Source organism: Clavelina lepadiformis, chromosome 5 (assembly GCF_947623445.1).
Source record: "Clavelina lepadiformis chromosome 5, kaClaLepa1.1, whole genome shotgun sequence".
Classification (NCBI taxonomy): Eukaryota; Metazoa; Chordata; class Ascidiacea; order Aplousobranchia; family Clavelinidae; genus Clavelina; species Clavelina lepadiformis.
The window spans coordinates 19,423,008-19,445,848 of record NC_135244.1 but is presented as its reverse complement, the minus strand read 5'-3'; the positions used below and the strand labels follow the sequence as shown (position 1 = coordinate 19,445,848).

Here is a 22,841-nt window from a genome sequence, read left to right as displayed (position 1 = left end):
ATGGATTACCAGTTGTCCAAACTGTAGAGTTTGCTATAAGTTCACTCAATATTGCTTTTTATGAGCTTTGGATGTTTCTTGTCACATGTTTTTTGTTTAAAAATTTAAATTGTAAATTTTTTGAGGGCAAAATGTCAAACGCACTCACAACGGCACAAGGGTGTAACAAAATGTAAATAATTTTGTGAAAAATACAGAGTATTGGTCTTATTTCACTGAAAGAGGATTATTTCAAAAAATAGTTTGTGGTGGGTTAGTTTTATAGCTGAATTGTCGGTATTGACATTATTATTTGTAATGAAACATATAGCCTAACTAAAAATCAATTTTTTTGAAAAGCGTTTAGTTTTGTTTATCTGTTATGAATAAGAGAGAGAGTTTATTTCGCCATTTAAAAAACTAAAAAAAATCGTAGCATAATTCTAACATAATTGAAGTCTCATGATATTCATTAACTTAGTTTTAGATACACACTTTTCAATGAACTGTAGAACTTTTTTAAGTCGTTACATTGTAATTATGTTTATAGGACAAGAAATAAAAAATCACTGATATTAGTTGTTTTTAAAGCAAAAACAGACCACTAAGTCATTAAGTTTTTCCATTAGTTTTATATAAAGTAGAAAGCAGATGGTAGTAACATTTGACTGGTGTAAAGATTATAAAAAATTTTCTAACAAAACTGGAGATAGAGCATTCAAAAATTGAATATAATTATTGATTTTGAAATTCTTTCCTTTCCAAAAATGGTGGCATAAACTTCACAAAAGTATGGTAATGTTAATTATTTGAACTATCGGCAGCTTTAAGATTTTAACTAAAAACTTTATAAAGGACACAGATATTATTTAAAAAGAGCTAGCTTAGGTCATAAACTAAAAAATGTCTGAAAAACCAGCATTTGAGGAAGATGCTTTTAAAGCTCTGGAGAAAGATTTTCAAGAAGTTATCAGCGAGTTGATGGGTGATAAAGCATTAGAAAGGTGAAGTTATGAATAAACTTGTCATGTTTTCTTTTGGTACTTTCTTGTTTTAAATCAGAATTTGTAATAATAACTTAAACCTAAATATATCTTTTAATTGATCTTTAACTCCAATTGAACCCTAAATGGTTAATAATTACACCTATTTGTTTGTAATTTTTGCTAATGGACTGCATGATTTATTGGAAGTAAAATAGTCAGTTTTTTCTATTGTTTATTGTATTGTTTTTGCAAAGTTTATTGCTATACATGAAACTCCTTTTGTATTCACAATAGATACACTAAGTCGACCTCATTTATAACAAGTTAAACTATGACAATGTGGTAAAATCTTATCCGATTTTATTTTTGTTGTCACAAGCTAATTTACTTAAAACTATTTTTGTCTAGGTTTCGAATTGAATATGAAAAGCTTCACAAAGCACTGAAGAAATCACATGAAAGTGAGAGACGTCTCATGGGTAAATGTCGTGACCTGAATGCCGAGATTGTAACAAACTCTTCAAAGGTTGCACAGGCACTAAAACTTTCTCAAGACGATCAGGTAGTTTACTGTTATGTTGTACGTAGTTTACTTGTACATGATACTTGATTCCTTTCTGAGACACAGTATTTAAACAGATTGACAGATTTTCATATCAGAATAATAATGATTTGTATAATTAACTTATTAGTTAATAAAAGTTAGAGATAGTAATTATAATTAATTTCTAATATTGTAACTAGTAGTTGTAGCAATAATTTATTGTCATAGTTAAACAATAGGGTCGTATTTTTGACAAAGACTTGGGTTTTTAACTTTATTTTTGATCACGTTTCAGGCAACTATCCAGCAGCTTAAACAAGAACTGGAGAAAGCATGGAAGATGGTGGACGCAGCGACTGAACGAGAAACACGAGCCAGAGAGGCAATACAAACCCTGAAACTTGAAATCTCAAACCTAACTCGGCTTGTTGAACAAGGTGCTGGTTTGTCAATGGGACAAGAACACAGGTACAGCAACGTTTCTGGTTTAACCTGCTAAAATATTCTACAATTATAAATTCTGGTTATAGTATTTTTACTTCACATAATATTGTTGTTCATGAGCAGTACCATCTTTATCTGTAAAACTAAGTTTAGACTGAGTTGTATGTAAATACAATTATTGAAATTAAAAACTTCAACATCAATGAAAATCAGATTTCAGAACTGACAATTGACCTTGGCTTTCGTAGTTACGACAATCAGACACATGTATACAGAAAATCATTTTCATCATTTACAAGCCTGAAATGTTAAATTTTGAAAAGAAACCTTGCCTGTCATGTTATCCATAAACTAACAGTGTTAATATCAACTTTCTTTTGACACGGCACTTGCATTTAGCGTAAATGAGCTTCTAAAAGCAAAAGAAGAGTTGACCCGTGAAAGAGATGATCTGCTCACAGATGTTGTGGCCATGAGAGATAAATTGGAATCAGCCACTGGCTCTCAGCAGAAAGCAGCGACAGATCGTGAACAAGCAGACATGAAAATATCCGAGGTACTTGTGTTTTAGCATTTTATAACATAAAAATAACAATAACAGTACTGGTAGCTATTTGTGATCGCTGGTGGTATCTTTTTGTTAATTGTTTTCACTGCCTTGTACTTAACGAGGTGTCATCACTCAAAACTAAGAATCCTTAAAATTCTAAATCGAGCTTTTTAACATCATTACTTGACTTGTTTAGTTGCAACAAGACATTCAAATGAAACAAAATGAGATCCAACGGGAAACAAGAAAGAAGGAAAAAATTGAGAGAGAGCTCATCAATGATAAAAAGGAACTTGAGAATAGACAAGGAGAGATCAAAGCACTTCACGGACAACTTCAAAGAAGTAAAGATGACAACGTCAGACTGGAGCAACAGCTAAAAGAACAAAGGGTAAATAAATAAAATTTTGATAGGTTACTTGTTGCTAATATCTACAAGATATTTATTTTTGGTTGTTTAATGTGTTGTTTTCATAAAAGGTCTGCAATATTTCTCAAACCAAGGCTATCTTCATTTTCATATTTGATACTTTGTATTACGGGTAGATTCTCCATGAGAAAGCTGTACGTGATATGGATCTCTTAAATGCACGACTTACCAAGCTTCAACAAGATTATCAGAATCAAATCGATGCCGCTGATGCATTAGCCAATGATAATCAAAACAAAGCAGCTGAATTAAAGGTTTGCCGACTTTTAATTATTATCATATTGACATATATTTACCTGTCAGACCCCAAAGCTTTTTCGTGGCAAGGAACCTGGATATCTGCATATCCTTTTTTTTGATGGATATTAAATGTGACGTTTTAACATTTCACAAAAAACCTCTACAAGTAACCCAATTTTGGGTTGTTTTGTTGCATGAAGATTATAAAGCTAAAACCTGTACTCTGAATAGTCTGCCGTATCAATCTTGGATAGAATTATACTTTTTAACTTCCTCAAATATGTTCTGTTGGTCAGGCTAGAGAAGATGAGATCAACCAGATGAAGCAGGACACGTCAAGACTCACCAAGATGAGGGAAGCGATCCAGAGGAAGTTGCAAATGGTGGAGGAGAGCAAAGCAGATGTGGAAGGACAGAAGGAAACACTTAGAGGACAAATCAGTGGCTTGGAGAGAGGTTGTCTTGTAAAAGAGAATAGAGTTTATCTCTTTAAATTTGACACATTTAGCATGCTGTTTTTTATGGTGGTGATCAGAAGTCATGATCCGGGTTAATTCTATGAATTCTTATTTTGTTTGAGAAATTTTCTTTTTTCTTGCAGAGGTTGATGCTATGAAGAAACAAGCTGAGATTGACAAAAAAACTATGGATGAACTGGTCAGAGAGAGGGATATTTTAAATAAAAATTGCCTCAAGGTATATGCCATAAGTAAATTTTGTACTTCAAAGCCTGCTTTTGCTGTAAATTGTTCATCTATGATAGAAAATTGTTTGACTCAAGAGAGTTTTATAAATTGAAAAGAGTTCAGTTTTGTTTGATGCTACTCATCCATTTTGTATTTGTTAAATACTTGGTATCATCACCTTAACCGTGTTTGCTGTTTTATTTTAGGCCGCCAATGCGACCCAGAAGCAGCTTAACCTGGTGAGACTTCATGAGCAGAGCAAGAAGAATCTTGAACAGGAGATCCAGAACTACAAAGATGAAGCCCAGAAGCAACGTAAGATCATTTATCAGCTGGAGAAGGAACGAGATCGTTACATTAATGAAGCGTCAGACTTGACACAGAAGGCGAGTTCAAGCTGTGAGATAGCGCCGAGATATTTTTGCAAGTGAGTTTGGCGTAACCAGGCTTGTTGTTTTTATCAGGTTTTACAGCACATGGAGGATGTGAAGGTTCGTGAGATGCAAATCTTTGATTTTAAAAAGAAGATTGCTGAAGCCGAAACGAAACTGAAACAGCAACAAAATCTTTACGAAGCTGTAAGGTCGGATCGTAACTTGTACAGCAAGAACTTGATTGAAGCCCAGGTGACGCATTTAGCTTTCTCAAACCTTTATCAGTTAAATAGTAGTGTAAAGGGTTTTTCATTAAATTGCTGTTACTTACCTCCTACTGTTGCCCAAGTGATTATCAATTTAATGTGGGAACGTGCCCTGACAGATACATGTCACACCAGCGTTTTTCAACCGAAATTTTTTGCAACTATAAGTCGTTAATTACGCAATGCCAGCGACTTAAAAGTAGTAACTATCGTACACTTGGATACTGAAATAGCTCAATAGCTCAATGGCTGTTTATAAGCAAAAAATGTTCAGGCGACCTATGGCTGAAAAACACTGTTTTACATCATTGCCCTATAGTCTATATAATCTTTCAGGATGAGATTACTGAGATGAAGAGAAAGTTGAAGATAATGAATCATCAAATCGATCAACTTAAGGAGGAAATTACAACCAAAGAAGCGGCTCTTGTCAAAGTCAATCTCGATCATACTAGAGTTGAAAAGGAAAAAGAAGCATTAAAGGTGCTTCTTCCTTACAGTGTGATGGATAGGAAGTATCTTAAACAGTTTGGCCTGTGCACTTTGCATGAGCAGCTCGCGCTTCTTAATGTCATCTTTTAATTGACCTTGTCCTACGATGTTCGTCCACGTTACAGGCTGAACTGCAAAGAATGAAGCAACAGGCTGCCGAGAGCAAGACTCAGCTTGAGCAGATGGAAAAGGAGGTGGCCAAACTCCAGCAAGTCATCCGGGAGTCTGATGCTGAGAGGAAACGACAAATGAAGGAACTTGATCAGGTACAAAGGACAGCATTGGTTTTTGCGTATTCAAACGTTGGTACAGGATTTTGGCAACTTCTTTAAAATATTATTTAGTATAACAAAAAATCAAAAACATGATGGTATCAGTACATGGCCATTTTAGCTAGTGGCTCCAATTAGGTTGAACGTGCATATTTTCAACCTCCATCTATTTTGTTGAGGTACAAAACTTTACTTTTGAGAAAAGGACTAAAGTAACATTGTTTACTGTAGGTTGTCAGTGAACGGGACATCTTGGGCACACAGCTTGTGCGCAGAAATGATGAGCTAGCTCTGCTCTATGAGAAGATTAAAATACAGCAGTCGACTTTAAACAAGGGAGAGATACAATACAGGCAGAGATTGGAAGACATCCGAATCCTGAAACTGGAGATCAGGAAGCTGAGGAGAGAGAAAACGACCCTGACGAAGAGCGTTGCGAGCGTTGAAGACCTCAGGTTGTAGCACGTTGTATTTGCTATTTTTCACCATGTAAGTGTGGTGGCTACTGTAGTTTTTACAACGCTACAGTCACTTTGCTTCATTTCTATTTCTTGTCATTGTTAACTAACCACTTAACAAACATTACCGCATTATTCATGATATTTTTTGCTTCAGACGAGAGGTTTATCACACTCAGCGTGATCTTCTTCGGGAAAGGACTCGATGCAAAGCCCTCGAAGAAGAATTGGAAAATCCAATGAACATACACAGATGGAGGAAGTTGGAAGGATCGGATCCCAGTGCTTATGAGATGATCCAGAAAGTCCAGGTAGAATTTTTGTCTCTGTCTATATGTTCTGTGCGAGTTCAAAATCATGTTTTCCCCGGAGTTTAACTAAAAAGTATTTATTTTAGAGGATGTGATGATCGTTTTATCCCTGCACTGTGGTTGGTGTGATCGGTGATTAACCGCCATCGTATTAAAGTCAAAAGAAAACTGAACAATGGACTTAATTCCGTTTTATCTTATCATGACAGGCTCTTCAGAAACGCCTAATACAGAAGACGGAGGAAGTTGTGGAGAAAGAACTTCTGATTCAGGAGAAAGAGAAACTTTACATCGAACTCAAGCACATTCTGGCGCGTCAGCCCGGTCCTGAAGTTGCCGAACAATTGAGAATATATCAGGAGACATTGCGAGGAAAAACGAAACAGATGAAGGTTAACCCGCAATTTTTAACTGATGTGCTTGAGATAATCAGAGATAATGAAATTATTAGAAATAGAATTGCAAGTAGGTTAAGTAGTAAGTGAATATTTTCGTTGTCAAATTAATGCTTGTCATCGAAGGTAGTTTGATCATTTTATCAATTTATTGCGCTGGTTAGCAAGTGAAATTTTCATGTTGTAAGTATCTGTATGAATCTGGATACCATATCGTTGTAAAGGATCAATGCAAAAAAATAGTATAATTTTATAAACTGAAATAAACACTTTGCAGTTGTAGATGATGACAGTTATGAAAACGAGTTTTTTTGCAGAGGCTGGCATCGGAATTGAACATGTATGAGTCTCAATCGTCGGAGTATAAATACGAGATTGAGAGACTTGCCAGGGAGCTGCAAGATGTCAAGAAAAAATATTTTCTTCATAGAAAGAAAGAGCAGCAGATAAAGTATTTCTTTTTTATTGAAACATTTTCTCCGTAAATTCCATCAGTAAGACCCCTGCTTATCAAAATAAAAACACATCATTTTATTAACGATTACAGTATTAACATTTTAACCGACTGGAGTTTAATCCAGTAAAATTAATGAAGATAACATCCACCAGTTTGTTATTTGCGTGTTGAAACCTAAAACTCTTTTACTATTCGGTTCATGGGACAACATCCAATCTTTTTAAAGGGAGAGAGAGCGAGCTATGGCACAAGTCGGTGCACCCACAATACAGCCTCAGCGCACAGACGGACCCCGTTTTACCGGTGGAGGCTTCAGCCTGAAGTCGCCGCAGAAGGCAACCGCTTAACAATTTTCCAACGTTGTCTTTTTTTGCTATTTGAAAGATCTTGTTAATATCAATTGATTATTATTTTTGTACCAGTTCTTGTTAATTTTTTCGGCCAAAATTGTTTATTTTGTAAGAAATTATATAATCACAACTGTTTACAATTTTGAACTTAGAAACGTATCTGAAGAGTATAGGAGTAGAATCTCAGCAAAGGAAGTCACTGGACTTATTACAAACACAAAATATCCCAAAAAATTGGGTTGTTGTGCGAAAATAGGAAAAGAAAACACAAACGTATCGTGCCATTGCAGACTTCCAAAAAATAGCAGTTGTGTCGCTTTGTAAAATGTTTCGTTCATAACAATACACAGCAGTTAATCTTGTTTGAAGTCAGTTTAATTGTTATAGTTCAGCCTGATGTCCAACATAGCTCACCGTTACACTTCCATTTTTTTTGCTAGCTTTAGGTCATATCTTGAGAAGCTACAGATGTTGTAATTTGCGGACAATTAACGTCGTTGTACCCTGGTCGAAGACAGTTAGAAGTGTTTAATCAGCTGGTAGCGCTCACCATCCTGATCGGTGGGCAGCGGCAGGACACGACGTTCAGTAGCCGAAAAAAGTCGTTGTGCTTTTCGTTTTTCACTGTTTGTAACTTTTTATCGGTCGTCTTTTAGACACACAGATGCTCTGTCGAGACGATTTCACACATCAACATATACCTGCGCTTTGACATTTGTTTCTGCTAACAAAATAAATTGATGTTAATTTCAGTTGTGGACCAGGAGCAGCTTTGCAATACGTCTTTTCGTTCCGCTTTTAGCTAAAACGCCGTTATTGCCGATTTCAAAATTTGATACTGATAAAGTGGCGTAGAAATTTAAATCAATAAGTTTGAATAAAAAATAAGTTATTAGAAATCTATATTAACTTATAACCATAACCCATTCACAGATAAACACATGGCGCTAGAAACTGTGGCGCTTGACACATTCAGGAAATAGTTGAGAAACATTTAGTACGTCATTTTGACGTCATGGTTCGGTTTGTATAATTATAAATCATTCGACAGGCAAGGAAGGTTTTCAACCTCTCACTCTCAGAACCTGAAGGAAGGGATGGAAGTTGTTCCGTGAGGTTGTGCGTGAAGGTTAGGGTTAGTTAATGTGTATGAATAAACGGCTCTATTGATATAGCTTGTTCAGCTCAACAGCTTATAGGCTAGGCTATCAATCATTTTATTGATTTTGCAAAATTTTCATCTAAAAAAATTGGTGAATCGGTACGGGATTAACGGGAAGTTTTCCTATTGTCTGTATCAACTGTATGTTTACTGTAGGCTATGCTGAAAAACTTATTTTCAGAATTTGGACGGAACATTGTCAGATTGTACAGTGCTGCTGTATAGCAAAGAAAGTTATTCTTTACCGCGGAGTAGTTGACATGCTGCTGTTGGTGATGTGTAACGCTAGACCGCTGTAGGCCTACATGAAGTGATGAACAGCAGACAGTGATTTCCTGAGTAGAACACTACCATCTTGGTTACTGCTGAAAACTGGCCGACTAGACAGCTTTCTTTTTTGTTTTGGCTAAGCTGTATGAAAGGTACCGGTATTCAAGTTCTACGACTCTACGTGAACATAAATTACGCTATCCTCACCCACATAACCAATCTTTATATGTATTTTTTTCGGGTCTAGTGCAGAAGTGCACAACCAAATGACGTCACGATTTTGGTAGCAGAAGTCTATATAATAGGCCTACAAGTACATCACACGGTTGTGCACTTCTGTACTAGACCCTTATTTTCCAAAAACGATTTAGGCACACTTTTCTTAGAAAAAAATCAGGACGCACTAAAAGCTTAAAAAAGGCTGAAATTGAAAACATTGATTCCCAACCTGACCTATTCTCTTCATTTCAGGCTTTTAGTGAGATCCAAAAAATGTTCATCAACCGCTCATTTTGTTCAAAAACTAAGCTGGTATTCATGACATCAAAGCCAGCAGCTTATTGATCAGTGAACAGCAAGCAATGGCAGGCTGCAGCACCCGCTTTTTTGGTTACACCTCCGCCCCAGAAAATTGGCGCTATAGCTAACTTTCTGCGCTGGATTTCTCCAGCAGATCATACAAACTTTCCAGAAGGCTCTGTTATGCCTAAAAAAACTGCAATAAGTAATGTAAAAATGCATAAAAACTGTGCCCACCTTTGATTAATTGCATATAAAAATCACCTAAATGCATATATTTGTGCTTATTAATTGATTATCATCCAAGCAAATATCGAGCTTATATACCGATTGTTACCAAGATTTAGTGTTAATACCGTTACAGTAATTTAAAATACGTAACATACTTCCTTCTTCGAAAGAATGGCTACGAATTAATAAAAGGAATGGGGTGATTTATGAAATCCTAGTCCAAGTTGCAGTTTTATCTACATTGGAGTAACTAAAAGCTCACTTTTGACTTGGACGAAAGAACATAAAGTGGCCTATCAATAATTTTTGACCAGAAATAACATTGAGTAGACACACCCTGGAACATGAGCTCACCATTAAGTAAAGTGGCGCACATACTTTCTATTTTAAAATATATTATTGTTAATATAAATTCGTTGAATCTTTTCACATCAACAAATGCAATAATGTTATTGATGGTAAAAAAGATACTTTTCTTTCACATATTCTCTGTTTTATCCCTTTCATCTGAGACCCTGATGAAGCTAACTCAATTAGATTAATGAAATGTTGGCAGAAATAAATTTATGTATTGCAACTATAGAGTGGTTGTTTTTGTTGTTAATGTGCCTAGTGACAACCGCAGTGTTTCTCTTCCACTGATGTTTTCAGTGATTACTAAATGTCCCAATCCTTCACTTTGCATCACATTCCCAAAGAACCTTGTCTCTCTTCTGCTAATATCACAATAGAGTACCCTAGTTGACCCTACCCTTCTCAAAATTTCTTCATTAATTTGCATTTCTGTGTATGTATTTTCAACATTCCACTCAAAAACCACAGTTCGAAAGCATTGACGGTGTTTGCTGCGGTGTGGTTAATAGTCAATGCCTCATTTCCATAAGTCAGACTGGGTGTTATGTAACAGTCTAACACTTTCCTCTTTATATCAAAGGATATATATATATCTTTATCACCTGTTGGTTAATACTCTTGCTAGGTTCATAAATGCTTCCTTTACTTGCGCGGTGCAAAATTTTATAATTTTTAATATCATAAAAATAAAGATGTATATTAATCATTTTTTGTTTTAGAAGAAAATTGTGTGAAACTTGGTTGTCCCAGCAGTTTTTCTGTAATTGGTTGTGAAAACTTATGTGTGCTAGGTTCAATCATGTCTTTAGAGGTATTGCAATTTTTAAGGAGAACTTGTCCATGCTTAGCCCAAAATTTTGGCATGCAGTGCTGCCAAAAAATTCCTTATATTACGTATGATATACCTATAAACTGATGTTCATAAGTCGAAACTAGTTTTATCAGTTGATTAATTATGTTATGTACATCAGCGTTTTAGAAGTTGGTTAAATTTGTGAGTTGTGATAACTTTAAGTAGGATTTTAAAAACCAGCCAACTAATCGGAACAACCATGGGTAAATCATACAACAATTACATGTGCAAGAAGGACTTCCATCCTTCATCTCGCGATAATATAAAGCGAGTTTGGATGCGGCAGCAGAAGCTTGAGCATGAGCAGAAACAGCAAGAGGAAATGATGGACCAATATCGCAAGGAGCAGGACATGCATGAAACCCGAGTTTTAATGGGAGATAGCAAGGCTAAAGTTGGCTTGAGCTTCATGTACGATGCACCTCCTGGTTTGCAGAAGAAGAAGGAGGAAGGAGAACAGGATTATAAGTTTGAATGGCAACGCAATGCTCCTCGTGAGTCCTGGATGAAAGGTGACACAAGCACTCTGCAAGATCAGCCTTTCGGAGTTTGTGTACGAAACGTGAGATGCATTAAGTGTCACCAGTGGGGGCACATTAACACGGACAGAGAATGTCCTCTCTTCAATAAAACATCATCGTTTGATCCCTGTGCTAATGTGAAGACAAACAAAATGTCTGATAATGGTGAATCCTCAGCTTCCTTGACCCTTAAGCCTCATATTTTGAAAGCTGTTGTGGATGAGAAGCGCGATAATCAGAAGATTCTTAAAGAAGAGGAAGATGAACCTGAAGTTTCATTTTTGAAAAACCTCACGAAAAAGCAGAAAAAGAAACTTCTGAGAAGATTGAATCGCCTTGAAGATGGAAGTGAGAAGAAGAAGAAGTCCAAGTCAAGGAAGAAAAAGAAGGAAAGCTCTTCTGAAAGTTCATCCGACTCTGAAAGTTCAGAAGATGAACAGGAAAGGCGCAGAAAAAAGCAGAAGACAATAAAGAAGTCAAAGAAGAGAAGTTCATCTGCTACTGAAAGTTCCGACTCAGATGAAAAGGAAAAAATCCATAGTAAAAAACGACGTCATGATGAGCATGGAAGATACAATGACAAACAAACGGACAAGAGGCATAGAAATAAAAAATTTGATGAGCGGCTTGATCACCGACCTTCCAAGTCGTCAAGATATGATGACCACAGATCTCGTTATAATGGAGACAGAGAAAGACATCATTATCACAATGGAACATCACGATCGAGACATTAGTTACCATTGTATTGTTACCAAATATTTCATTATCTTCGTGTTGTTTTGTACATATTGGAGATCGCTTTGGTTACAATAACTTTGAAGTTTTTACTTAAAATGTGACTTGTTTGTGAGTTATGTTGCTTAACACTGCTGTTGAAGCTTTGCTCAGTTAAATTGCTATTGTGAAATTGAATGGACCGCTTGTTACAGTATTTTAAATGGTTAATTGATGCAATTTTTACATGAAATGGAAATGCTGCTTGCAATGCCATAGGCCCATTGAACAAGTTCATATAAACATTGTTCTCAATGAAAATCAGTATACAGTACATATACTGAGAGTTGCACAAAGTACACATCTCATTAGAATAGAAAGAGAAAGAAAAAAGTTACTTTCACAAGGGTTTTTTAGACCTTACGCAAATTTGATGTAAAATTCTCCATTGTTTGTTTAGTGTATCAGCCATGTTTGTTTTAAACATAGTGCTTTATTTTTAGTGGATGCTGGATCTATAAAAAGATTTTTTATATTTTATGATTAATTTAAATAGAAAGCAAAGATGTAAGCACTTGGCAAAATTTTGCCTCAGTTTAATGACTTGTTAGAGTGCAAAAAGTTGAAATCACATGGTAGGTCAGCTCATGGTTTCTTTGTATGTGTAATTGTCATCAGAAAACATTGATTTGGTTTACGATGAACAGGCCAAGTACTAATAAACCAGCATTTTATTTGGCAAATATCTAGCTTCTAAATTTGTAACATTTTATGTATTCCGTTACGTTGATTCTAACTCATTCAGCTATAATGTTTGTATTTTAATTTTAGGTATCAACAAACATACAAGTGAATAGCCAAATTCTACTTTTAAATACTTTTATAAAGAAACTGTTTTCAAAGATGTAGAATTACCCACGATTAAGAGTTTTATCAAGAGAAAAGAATTGGTCAAGATTTCCCTCTTCAGTGGTGTGTTCTCGTGGACTAACTCCATGTCAATGCAATAATCATGTCAAATGGAAAGCTTTATGCATCACAGACATACAGTGCATCCGTTTTGCTCGGTTTCGATCAACTTAGAGCCCACGGAGCTCTTTGTGATGTGTCTCTGTGTGCTGAAGGTCGGCCATTTGATGCTCACAAAGGACTACTTGCTTCTTCTTCGGACTATTTTAGAGGTAACATAATACACACGTTTTTATGGTGCGTTTCAATGTATGCTGTGTAACTTTGTTGCTAGCAAAATATTACCAGCCACAGTTTATTGTATGTAGTTTAAATGTCATATTCAGTATGTATACATATACATTGGGAGCTTGTAACTTACTAAACTAGCTCAAAATTAAGCTAAGCTGGTTTCACTAAAAGGCCTATAGTAATGTATATTGTCAATAATGCTAATTCCAGGTAACTTAATAGGTCTTATCCGCTTCGAATTGACAACTGTACTTAGCTTGCAACATTAACTTTAAAATACCGTTTTAAAATTCCTTACGTGCAAGGAATATTGGATTTTTGTTCACGTTCTGAAGTGACATAAACACAAGTTTTAGTTGATTCCGACTTTACTTTTGTTTATTTTTTTTTCTTAGCAATGTTCACTTCGGAAATGAGGGAAACTTTCGCTCAAAAAATTGAACTTCATGGCGTGTCTGCTACAGGACTTGAAAAGGTGTTGGATTTTATTTATTCTGGTGAAATAGTCCTGTCATTAGAGAATATACATGACATTTTGGCTGCTACTTCACATCTGCAAGTAACTGCCATAATGGACTTCTGCAAGGTCAGTGTAATCAATGCAATCAATAAATCGGATTTGTGTTTGACCCACTTTAAACAGAAATGTCAATAAATAACTCCACTGGAAAATGAAAATTAGCTAATTAAAACTAACAACTAGCTATTTGTATTTTTACTTTATAATTCACTAACAAATTTAAGCTTTTTTTGTGATTGATATAGTTTAATAGAAATATTACTTCATTCTATCATAGCTACACCTTGCCAACAACATATATACTACCTTGTGTACAATTAGCAATTGAAAATAATTAAAAAGGTTAAGCGTTATCAGTGCATATTACACAGACTATCTACTGCAAAGAAAATGTAGGAATTTTGTAGAAAAATCATTAATTACACTATGTAACACAATTTTTGTTTGGCTACTTTTTTTAATGCCCCTTTATGTTTTTTTGAATGCTGAGCTCAAAAATCCAGTTAGTTTTTCCATACTGTTGTTACTTTTTGAGATATTCAAGCTTTTTGTTTCATCTGATGTAGGTGTAGTAGTAATTGTGTTCTACTCTTGCAGTAGATTTTAACTCCACATCAAGGTTCTGTTCAGTTTATTAAACGAAAAAGCCAGTTTAAAAACTTTACTAAGGAAGGCTTGAAGATAAATGTAACAATGTTTTTTTCAAACAGAAAGAGTCATTTAAAAATGTACTTTTGAGTGAGCCTTTCTTTTATGACCACTCCAGTCTTCCATTACCAAAGACCAAATGTAGTCTTCCATCATTGCACTGTCCCAGCAGCCTTTATATAGTTTTTCCATTGGCTCAAAATCCTGGTGAAATCTCTCACCATGCTCCTCACTGAAGTCACCAAGATTTTCTTGAAAAAAATCCAGATGGAAACATAAAAAAGGAAGTTTGACAGACATGCAACAACCCATGTTTTGTTAACTTTTGACAAGTTTTTCCACCAACTCTTTGTAATTTCAGTCCCTTTTATTTCCCAAAAATCCATCAACCACACCTCGAAATGCTTGCCACGCTTCTTTTTCTGTTTCATTCATTTTTTCTTCCAAGCTTTTACACTTTAACATTGTGTTTATCTGAGGACCAACTAATATTCCTCCTTTTATTTTGGTTACTGATAGTCTGGGAAACATTGAACGGATTTCTTGAAAAACTTGTCCTTGAAAATGCAAAGCTTTGACAAACTGTTTTACCAGACCTAATTCGATATAAAGTGGTGGCAGTAAAACTTTTTTGCAGCTTACAGAAGGCTCCCTGATAACGTTGTACATTCCTGGGGTTAGTTTTTCCCTTGTCGGCCAGTGAACTTTCTCATGGTGCTCACAATCAGCTCTACTATTCCACAAGCACAAAAAGCAAGAGTATTTTGTGTAACCACCCTGCGGACCAAGCAAAAATCCCAGCACTTTAAAGTTTTTAAGTCACCACCAACATACCACTTACACTGAGCGAAACTGATTTTAATGAGCAGTTGCTTGACGTTTTTATATTCTTCATTCATCTGTAAGGAATAAGCAAGTGGAATTGATGGATATATGTTGCCATTGTGAAGTAATACTGCTTTAAGACTTTTGGTAGAACTTTCAATGAAATGCCGCCACTGAGTAGGATCATCATCTATTCAATAACATCAAAGTAGACAGAAAACTTTTACAACATGATAATGCTGATAGACACAGATCATAGCAATCATAACCACATAAAAAACCTACAGTCTAACTAAAAATCACAAAAAAAAAAACAAATTTATTGTATCTTGATTACGATCGATGATAGAAAAAAAACTGATAGCATTTTTGGAATAAGCGCTTGAAAATCATACAGACACACTTAAAAATGTAGCCAAACAAACTTTTTTTAAATTTTGTTACGTAGTGTTATGTAAACTTGTAGTCAAGTATATAAATTTACACCCACATTATTAGGTCAAGTATTGTGGTAATACTGCAACAAAACCTTTTCCTATTTAGGCTTTTATGCAGGTGAGCAACAGTTTTAACTTGAGTCTTACATACTTCGTGTTTTTACAGGAGTTTTTGATATCAGAAGTGACATTAGAAAACTGTGTTGACATTGGTCATATAGCCAATGCATACAACCTCTCATCAGTTGACCACTTTGTCAATGTTTACATGTTGCAAAATTTCAATCTTGTTAATGATTTCAACAAAGTCCCGTTTGAGCGCCTTGTGTTTCTTCTCTCCAGCAACACTTTGAAAGTAGGTGAAATGATGGTGCATATTTCAGTGTTTTTAAAATATTAGTAAGATTTATTGTAATCAAATACATACTCATAATCATACAATATCACATGATTATGACACCAGGTTTTGAAGTACGTATCATGTTTTCACAGAGTGTAGTACCACTTCACATTTCAGCAAAGAACAGCTAGCTAATGACACTGTTTGTTTACATGAACTTTGCCATGATCAATTTGAGTCAAACGTTGTTAAATGAGCTTCACTAAATAGGCTTAATAACTATTTTCTATATTTCCCCAAACCATCTGGTAATGATTACCATTCACTAGACATAAGTTTGTGGGCAGTAGCTTATCGTAAGTAGGAATATTTGCATGCTTATTGTTGTAAGTGTGAGTCACACTTCGCCTGCAGTGTGCTCATAATAGAAATTACGCCTCAATTCTTTGTGGTTGTCAGCTTGGCTTAACGAAATGAGCAACTGCAGTCATGTTGCACTATTGACTACAACAATCGGTCTGAATTGAATATGACAATTTTCATTGTATGAAGAACGCTTTGAATTCGATTTTATTAGAGTATTGTATCGGAAAGTTTTCAGAAGAGATTGTGCTTTGTTGAGAAAACAATCATCTTTTGTGTAAAATGTTCACATGTAAAAATGTGCTTTTTCTTTAAGTTTCACTGTCTATTCAATACAAGTGGTCAGAGATTGACAATAAGACTAGTTACACTATTTTGATAATTTTAGGGTTGTAGCGAGCTTCAGCTGTTTAATGCTGCAAAGCGATGGCTTGAAAGTGACCTCAGCAATCGCATGCAGTATGCGTCAGCTCTCATGGAGAATATCAGGTTCCCACTGGTCAATCCAACAGACCTTATCACCCATGTTCAGGTTGGGTACCATAACATAACAGTTAGAGTTCCAGTTGTTCAATGCATGCATAGGAAGTGGTCTTATTTGCCTTGTGGTTTAATTTCATGAACCAAACTTTTGCCATTAAGTCTGCCAGTAAAACAAGGTTTCGTGACTCACTTTTAGACGGTTGACTTCATGAGAAATGACAATGCATGCATGACTCTTCTGCTCGAAGCATCAAATTATCAAATGGTCCCTTACATGCAACCTGTTCTTCAAACACCACGTACACAAATAAGAAGTGATGCTAGCCGTCTTGTTACATTAGGTACAAACCTATTAGTTACTACTTGATGTTGTAGTTTTGTAGGTATAACCCACTTGTTAGGTTTTTGCTTTATCGTTATCCGTTTGACAGCAAGTGTAAACGATGTCATAGTAGACAATATTTGTGGTAATAAAGCAGCTTGCCTTTGTTGTATTAGTGTGGTGAAGTTTTGTCTTGGTTAATTTACAAACAAATACTTGTGTTTACATGATAGGTGGCGTGCTGAGGCATCAGTTAGATGTTTCAAAAGATTTACGCGTTTATGATGAAAAATCCAAGCGTTGGATCAACCTGGCGTCAATGGAAAATTCCAGGTACCTATGTGGCTGGTCTTTATAGAAAAACTTGTTTCTCAGCAAGTTTCAAATTTTGGATACTGTCAAACATATTGATCAGATCGTGTAAATCTCACATTTATACAAAAACTAGCTTATTCATGATGCACAATCTTGAAATGCAACAATCGATTTTCAAACGATTTTCAAACGTTGTATACCCGCTTATTGTACCTCTTGGTATTATTGTACGGTTTAAAACCCCAGTTTACACCTTCATACTTTCTTTTTTATTTGTTGATGTCATCTTCTTCATTTTGTGGTGTATTTGAGTGTACTAACTTAAGATTATATACTGTAGTTCTAAAAACACTAAAGGAAACAAAGTTTAATTGTGACATAATAGTTGACAGTTGACTATTAAATTGGGATATTGAAGAGCAACGAACAAAACGTTAACGACACTGCTGACTCATCATAAACGTGACTTCATTAAACACTTTCTCCTCACTATTATACATTGGTAATGGGCATATTTTCATTCACGTAGGTATCAACACGGAATCGCTGTAATTGGCAATTTCTTGTTTGTTGTTGGTGGTCAGAGCAACTACGACACAAAAGGAAAAACAGCAGTTGATACTGTCTTTCGATATGACCCAAGATACAACAATTGGATTCGCGTCCGTCCTCTGAATGAAAAGAGAACATTTTTCCATTTAAGGTGAGGATCCTTTTTCCTTGAAATAGGATCATCGAACGTCAAGGCACACTTGTGTAAATGTTTGTTAATAGTTTGGGCCGACACAACAACAGCTTATGCCCATAAAAGGTAAATGCCAATGCAGCCTGTTTTGAACTTGAATCTATTTTTGTTTAAACAGCGCAATCGATGGAAAACTTTATGCAGTTGGGGGGAGAAACGCGGCTGGCGAATTGTCGACCGTTGAATGTTACAATCCCCAATTCAACGAGTGGAATTTCGTTGAGAAAATGCAAGAACCCCATTATGGCCATGCAGGTATAATAAAACTTCCCTTTCTGTTCTGACTTGCTACCTGTATTTGCCTCAAATTATATCTGCTAAATACTCAAGAAAATTTGTCTGACTTGCTAACCTGGAAGCTTTTTGCATTATATTTTCTTAGATCTACATCGGTTTTTTATGGGTTGTCATTGAACTTGATACTTGGTCATATATCATCTTATTTATAAAGCAAACAAACTTGTATACCGGCTTTTTTTACTAACTGTGCAATTACACATAACATCATAAGTGAAAGTGATTTCAGCACCATGATAATGGACAATATGTTGATTAGGAACTGTCTACAATGGTCAGATGTATATATCCGGAGGAATCACGCACGATTCATTTCAAAAGAAACTGCTCTGCTACAGTCCCTCAACAGATAAATGGGAGCAAAAGTATGTATGAAGCTGCAAAGTTTTTAACCAGTCACGTTAACTGCTGCGTTAGTGCTGAAAGCATTAACATGCTAGATACACGTATAATGCAAGGACAAGTCAAAAATTTTCCGCCGTATGTGGGCGCACGTTGTCGGCCGATCTCCGGACGTCTACACTTGTGCTCTACTGTAAGCTGTCTTGGCACCCACCTCGTAGACACTTTACGGTTTTCATGAATTATTTGATGGACAGAGCCATGACTAACTTGCAAAGAGTGTGCTATCTCATCAATAGCAATGTGCCGGTCCGCCAGTATCATTTCTTGAGCTTGCTCAGTCTTCTCGTCAGTGGTAGAGGTTGATGGACGTCCTGCTCTTTCACGCTCGTTCGGCCTCTTCTAAATTTCTCAATCCACACATGCACAGTTCTTTTCGGTAGCGCACTGTTTCCTTATTGTGCTAAAAGCCTCATTTGAATTTCAGCCCCTGATGTGCCTTCTGACCATAAAAATCGGATCACTGCACACTGTTCTTTGCTGGTGGAGCGGCCATTTTTGTTAACTGAAACCAACAGCTATAAAGATCGATCGAACAAGTAGATCAGCTGATCATGATCACATGACACAGCAGTCGGCACACACAAAAAGCATTGCGCCAAAAAGAAAAGCAAGATTGCGGTCTACAGCAATGTGTGGAAGAGTTTTGACTTGTACTCGTATATTCACCAGTCAGAACCTTTTGATTCAACTCGCGCATTACTGTTTTCTCACTTGTTAGCAGTAGCTCTTAACATGGCGTAAATTTACCCCTAGGGGTTACTGCTGAATTTGCTGTTACCCTAGGGGTTGCTGGTGGGGGTAAATAGGATGAAAATATTAAGAATCCCTGCGCTAGATATAAACTAGGAATTATTAATATGATGGGGACCTGATGTTCACAATATTTGTGTTCAGGAGTTCCATGTCAACTGTGCGTGGTCTTCACTGTATGACGACCGTTGGAGATCGACTCTATGTCATTGGTGGAAACCACTTCAAAGGTATGTTGCTGCTGATAAGACTATCCTTTACTGTGTTTACATTTTTACACAACTAACCTCAAACTAAATCCTGTGGCTTACACCATCATGTCTCTGATATTATGTTGGGTGTATGATTGGTAATTGTTTATTGCAAATAATTTATAGTGCAGTTTAATATAATTCGTGGAACTGTTGATAAAATGTGTTGCTCTCATTACTTGGGTAACAGGCACGACAGATTACGATGACGTTCTTGAGTGCGAGTACTACACCACGGCAACTGACCAGTGGACATCTGTTTGCCCGATGCTGACCGGACAAAGTGACGTTGGCGTGGCTGTTTTCCAGGAGAAAATTTTTGTGACAGGTTTACCCCCTTATTTATTTCCCACTGCAATCTTTAAATGGACCCAAACCTCAGCACCTAACCTAACAGTTGTATTTTCACTGTATCAGGGGGCTACTCTTGGAATAACCGATGCATGGTCGACATCGTTCAGTGCTACGACCCTAAAAAGGATAAATGGACGAAAACCTTTAATCTTCCCGCTGCTCTCGGTGGAATAAGAGCATGTACACTCACCGTTCTGCCTAACTTTGCCAATTTAAGAGGAAACAGCTCCTCCAGCGGTCCAGGAAACGGAAGTGGAAACTCCTCAGGAAATGAACCAGATGCACCAGGTGCACTATTCCAGGCAGTCTTTGTATTATGCTTGATTATTGATAAAAGTCTATGCATGAGAACTTTCCCTATTTAAAGCTCCAAAGTCCTTGATTAGACATAAAGGGCGATGTTGGAAAGATGAGTATGGAAAAAAATTAATTTCATATGATTCTAGTAAGAGCTACAGTATGAGACAAAACTTGTTTCTGCCATCTGGGCTAGTGTATAGGTACTATACAGGCCAGCACTAATCTACAGAAATGTGAAAGTCACAATACTAAATCAACCTAAAACTAATCCCTACTCACCCAACAATCGTTTTTCATAACTAAATTACCCCAAAACTTCCCCACTTTCACAGATTAGTGTTGTTGGTACTTGCTCGCTTTCCCGCAGATTAGCGTTGGCCGCAGTTCACATTAAATCATATCGTGATACCTTTCTACACAGGTGATATGATGCTTTCCGTGGATCGACCAGTTGTGTCCGCTCGATCAGTGAGGTCCGCGTCTCATGCATCAGCGGATCGTCAGAGAGCTCCTCAGCAGCAGGACGGAGTGTAGTGAAAACTTTCCATCATCTTTTCTTACCTATCCATGTCCTGGGACAACGTCATAACACACATTTTTTATAAATCACGACATCACTTCATTATTGTTGGCCATCCTGACACATTGTTTATCACGTTTCAGTGATTGACAGTTGATTTTTGAGCTTTGGGTCATTTTATTTACACCGTCTCTGGTAAATAGGAATTTTTACAGTGTACATCTGAAACTCGTAATTCCAAATCTTTTCAAGAAGCAACAAGAAAGGTTGGAAATCTGCTTATCAAGCTCTCATGGCATCGCATCCGCGCAACATCTCGTTGCAATTTAACAGCATATGCTTAGGGTATAGCTCTTATTCTGTGTAGCTATTTTCTTTTAGGCAGGTTGCTACACTTTACTTCTTGGTGTTTATTTTCATACCCCCCATTGCAATCCACACAGCTTTTGCGCACGTAGTCTTGTATGAGCATGCTTCGTGCGCCCTATTTAATATGCTGCATTGTGCATTTGGTCCTGGTTTGATTTTTAATCAACACTAATTTTGATCGCTCGCTATTTCTACCTAATGCACTAGCATTTCATTGTCATCAGCTTCGCAAGTCGCGATACTTCGGCCGTTTGTGACGATGGAATGTTGCCCGCGCTTTTGTCCTACTCTGTCATCCCAGCACAATGCAAATGCAGGTTTCCTTGTTCTCGTTGGGGTCTTTATCTTTTTTTTTAAATTGCGGGCATCAAGTAAAACTTGTTGCTCTTTGAGTGCAATCATTGCCACCAAGCGTCAGTATTTTTGTCCCTCCTATGATCGATAAATGGCGCAATTTTCTCAAGCGCTGCATATATCACCTGTTATGACTATTTACGTTTTGATATAATAGACTACTCAATTTGTGCTTGTGGTCGTATATTTGTTTATTTTACTTAAAAAAAAACACATCATGCCTGCTTTTGAGACGCGGTGGCTTTTTGAAATAAACTGAACGGCAACGGATTGTTAAAGTTTGTTGTTCAATTGCTCATTTCTTAGGGTATAGAAGTGAGTAGATTTTTTTTGATTGAACTTTTACAGATTAGTACTAGATTTGCTTTGATTGAAAATCATGCTTTAATGAATTCGTTTGAATCATATAAACAAATACCAGACTTTCATATTTAAAAAATTTTTAAGCTAATGGTGATCTGCAATCTGCTAAGTAATGGGATCATGTCTTGTCACACGATAATTGGAACCGGACATTACAGTAAATTTACGATATGTCTGTTTTGTTTTTATTACAGTGTCTGGAATTCGTAAACGGAAACAAGCTTTTATTTAAGATTTATGCTAACATAAATTCAAATTGTTAAAATCGAGATGAATTTTTTATTCATACATATACTGTATTAAGATGCAGTTCGACAGAATATTCATGACGTGGAACGATTTATAGGCTGTGGAAAGTATTTCGACAATAATTTATGTTTTTTAGACTCTACACGAGTGCATGATTATAAAGCGGGAATTCTCTTTTATATGCGAAACTGACACCTTTTCTCAGATAGAACATAATCTTGTATAGTCAGGTTGGATGAAAAGTTGTTAAGCTATATACATCAACATATAAACTAATTTAGATAATAGCGCCAGCTGCCAGCAAAAAGTCCACTTGCTTAGCGAAGAGCGACAAAAGAATTATTTCGCAGATTGCCCTTTAATGCGTCTCTAAAATACAGGTTCGAACGATCGTTGATTAGGAGCATATAAACGTATCCTACTCTATAGAAATAGACTTTGTGTAATAGCCTACGCACTGTACTTAGGTGTTTACAGGCTTAACAGAGTGGTAAAGACTGGGTGCAACAGCAAGAACTCAATAAAATGGTTGGTGATAAGCTGTATGTCTAGAGCAGGATTGTTCAAATG

General features: G+C 36.3%; 3 protein-coding genes across 4 annotated transcripts; all 3 read left to right on the top strand.

Annotated features, from left to right (window-relative positions):
* The first annotated feature begins 787 nt into the window (after nt 1-787).
* Nucleotides 788-7,364, top strand: LOC143460849 (cilia- and flagella-associated protein 58-like). The gene is made up of 17 exons (XM_076958505.1): nt 788-983; nt 1,374-1,527; nt 1,805-1,977; nt 2,353-2,509; nt 2,700-2,894; nt 3,050-3,187; nt 3,470-3,629; nt 3,775-3,869; nt 4,066-4,245; nt 4,324-4,485; nt 4,836-4,982; nt 5,117-5,257; nt 5,495-5,718; nt 5,879-6,032; nt 6,242-6,424; nt 6,745-6,878; nt 7,111-7,364. The coding sequence occupies exons 1-17, from the start codon at nt 883-885 to the stop codon at nt 7,229-7,231; spliced, it is 2,619 nt and encodes an 872-aa protein (XP_076814620.1). The 5' UTR covers nt 788-882; the 3' UTR covers nt 7,232-7,364.
* A 3,328-nt stretch (nt 7,365-10,692) lies between these two features.
* On the top strand, nt 10,693-12,692 carry LOC143459156 (corepressor interacting with RBPJ 1-like). The gene has a single exon (XM_076956170.1). The coding sequence runs from the start codon at nt 10,823-10,825 to the stop codon at nt 11,879-11,881; it is 1,059 nt and encodes a 352-aa protein (XP_076812285.1). The 5' UTR covers nt 10,693-10,822; the 3' UTR covers nt 11,882-12,692.
* Nucleotides 12,686-21,930, top strand: LOC143459155 (kelch-like protein 9). Of its 2 annotated transcripts, none has more exons than XM_076956169.1 (13): nt 12,686-13,042; nt 13,457-13,536; nt 15,658-15,846; nt 16,583-16,726; nt 16,874-17,018; nt 17,233-17,332; nt 17,844-18,017; nt 18,178-18,314; nt 18,616-18,721; nt 19,656-19,741; nt 19,953-20,090; nt 20,180-20,404; nt 20,838-21,930. In XM_076956169.1, exons 1-13 carry the CDS (start codon nt 12,874-12,876, stop codon nt 20,948-20,950), a joined length of 1,806 nt encoding a protein of 601 aa, XP_076812284.1. In that variant the 5' UTR covers nt 12,686-12,873; the 3' UTR covers nt 20,951-21,930. The 2 variants fall into 2 exon arrangements, with proteins under 2 accessions (XP_076812284.1, XP_076812283.1); XM_076956168.1 differs by having other exon boundaries at nt 12,687-13,042; nt 13,457-13,647.
* The last annotated feature ends 911 nt before the right edge of the window (nt 21,931-22,841 follow it).

Excerpts from the sequence above, each read along its gene's own strand:
- LOC143460849 (XM_076958505.1), top strand. The coding sequence starts at position 883 with ATGTCTGAAAAACCAGCATTTGAGGAAGATGCTTTTAAAGCTCTGGAG. Across the intron at positions 4,486-4,835 it reads AGAACTTGATTGAAGCCCAG|GATGAGATTACTGAGATGAA; the intron begins GTGACGCATTTA and ends ATAATCTTTCAG. Across the intron at positions 6,425-6,744 it reads GAAAAACGAAACAGATGAAG|AGGCTGGCATCGGAATTGAA; the intron begins GTTAACCCGCAA and ends GTTTTTTTGCAG.
- LOC143459156 (XM_076956170.1), top strand. The coding sequence starts at position 10,823 with ATGGGTAAATCATACAACAATTACATGTGCAAGAAGGACTTCCATCCT.
- LOC143459155 (XM_076956168.1), top strand. The coding sequence starts at position 12,874 with ATGTCAAATGGAAAGCTTTATGCATCACAGACATACAGTGCATCCGTT. Across the intron at positions 15,847-16,582 it reads TCTCCAGCAACACTTTGAAA|GGTTGTAGCGAGCTTCAGCT; the intron begins GTAGGTGAAATG and ends TGATAATTTTAG. Across the intron at positions 17,019-17,232 it reads TAGCCGTCTTGTTACATTAG|GTGGCGTGCTGAGGCATCAG; the intron begins GTACAAACCTAT and ends TTTACATGATAG.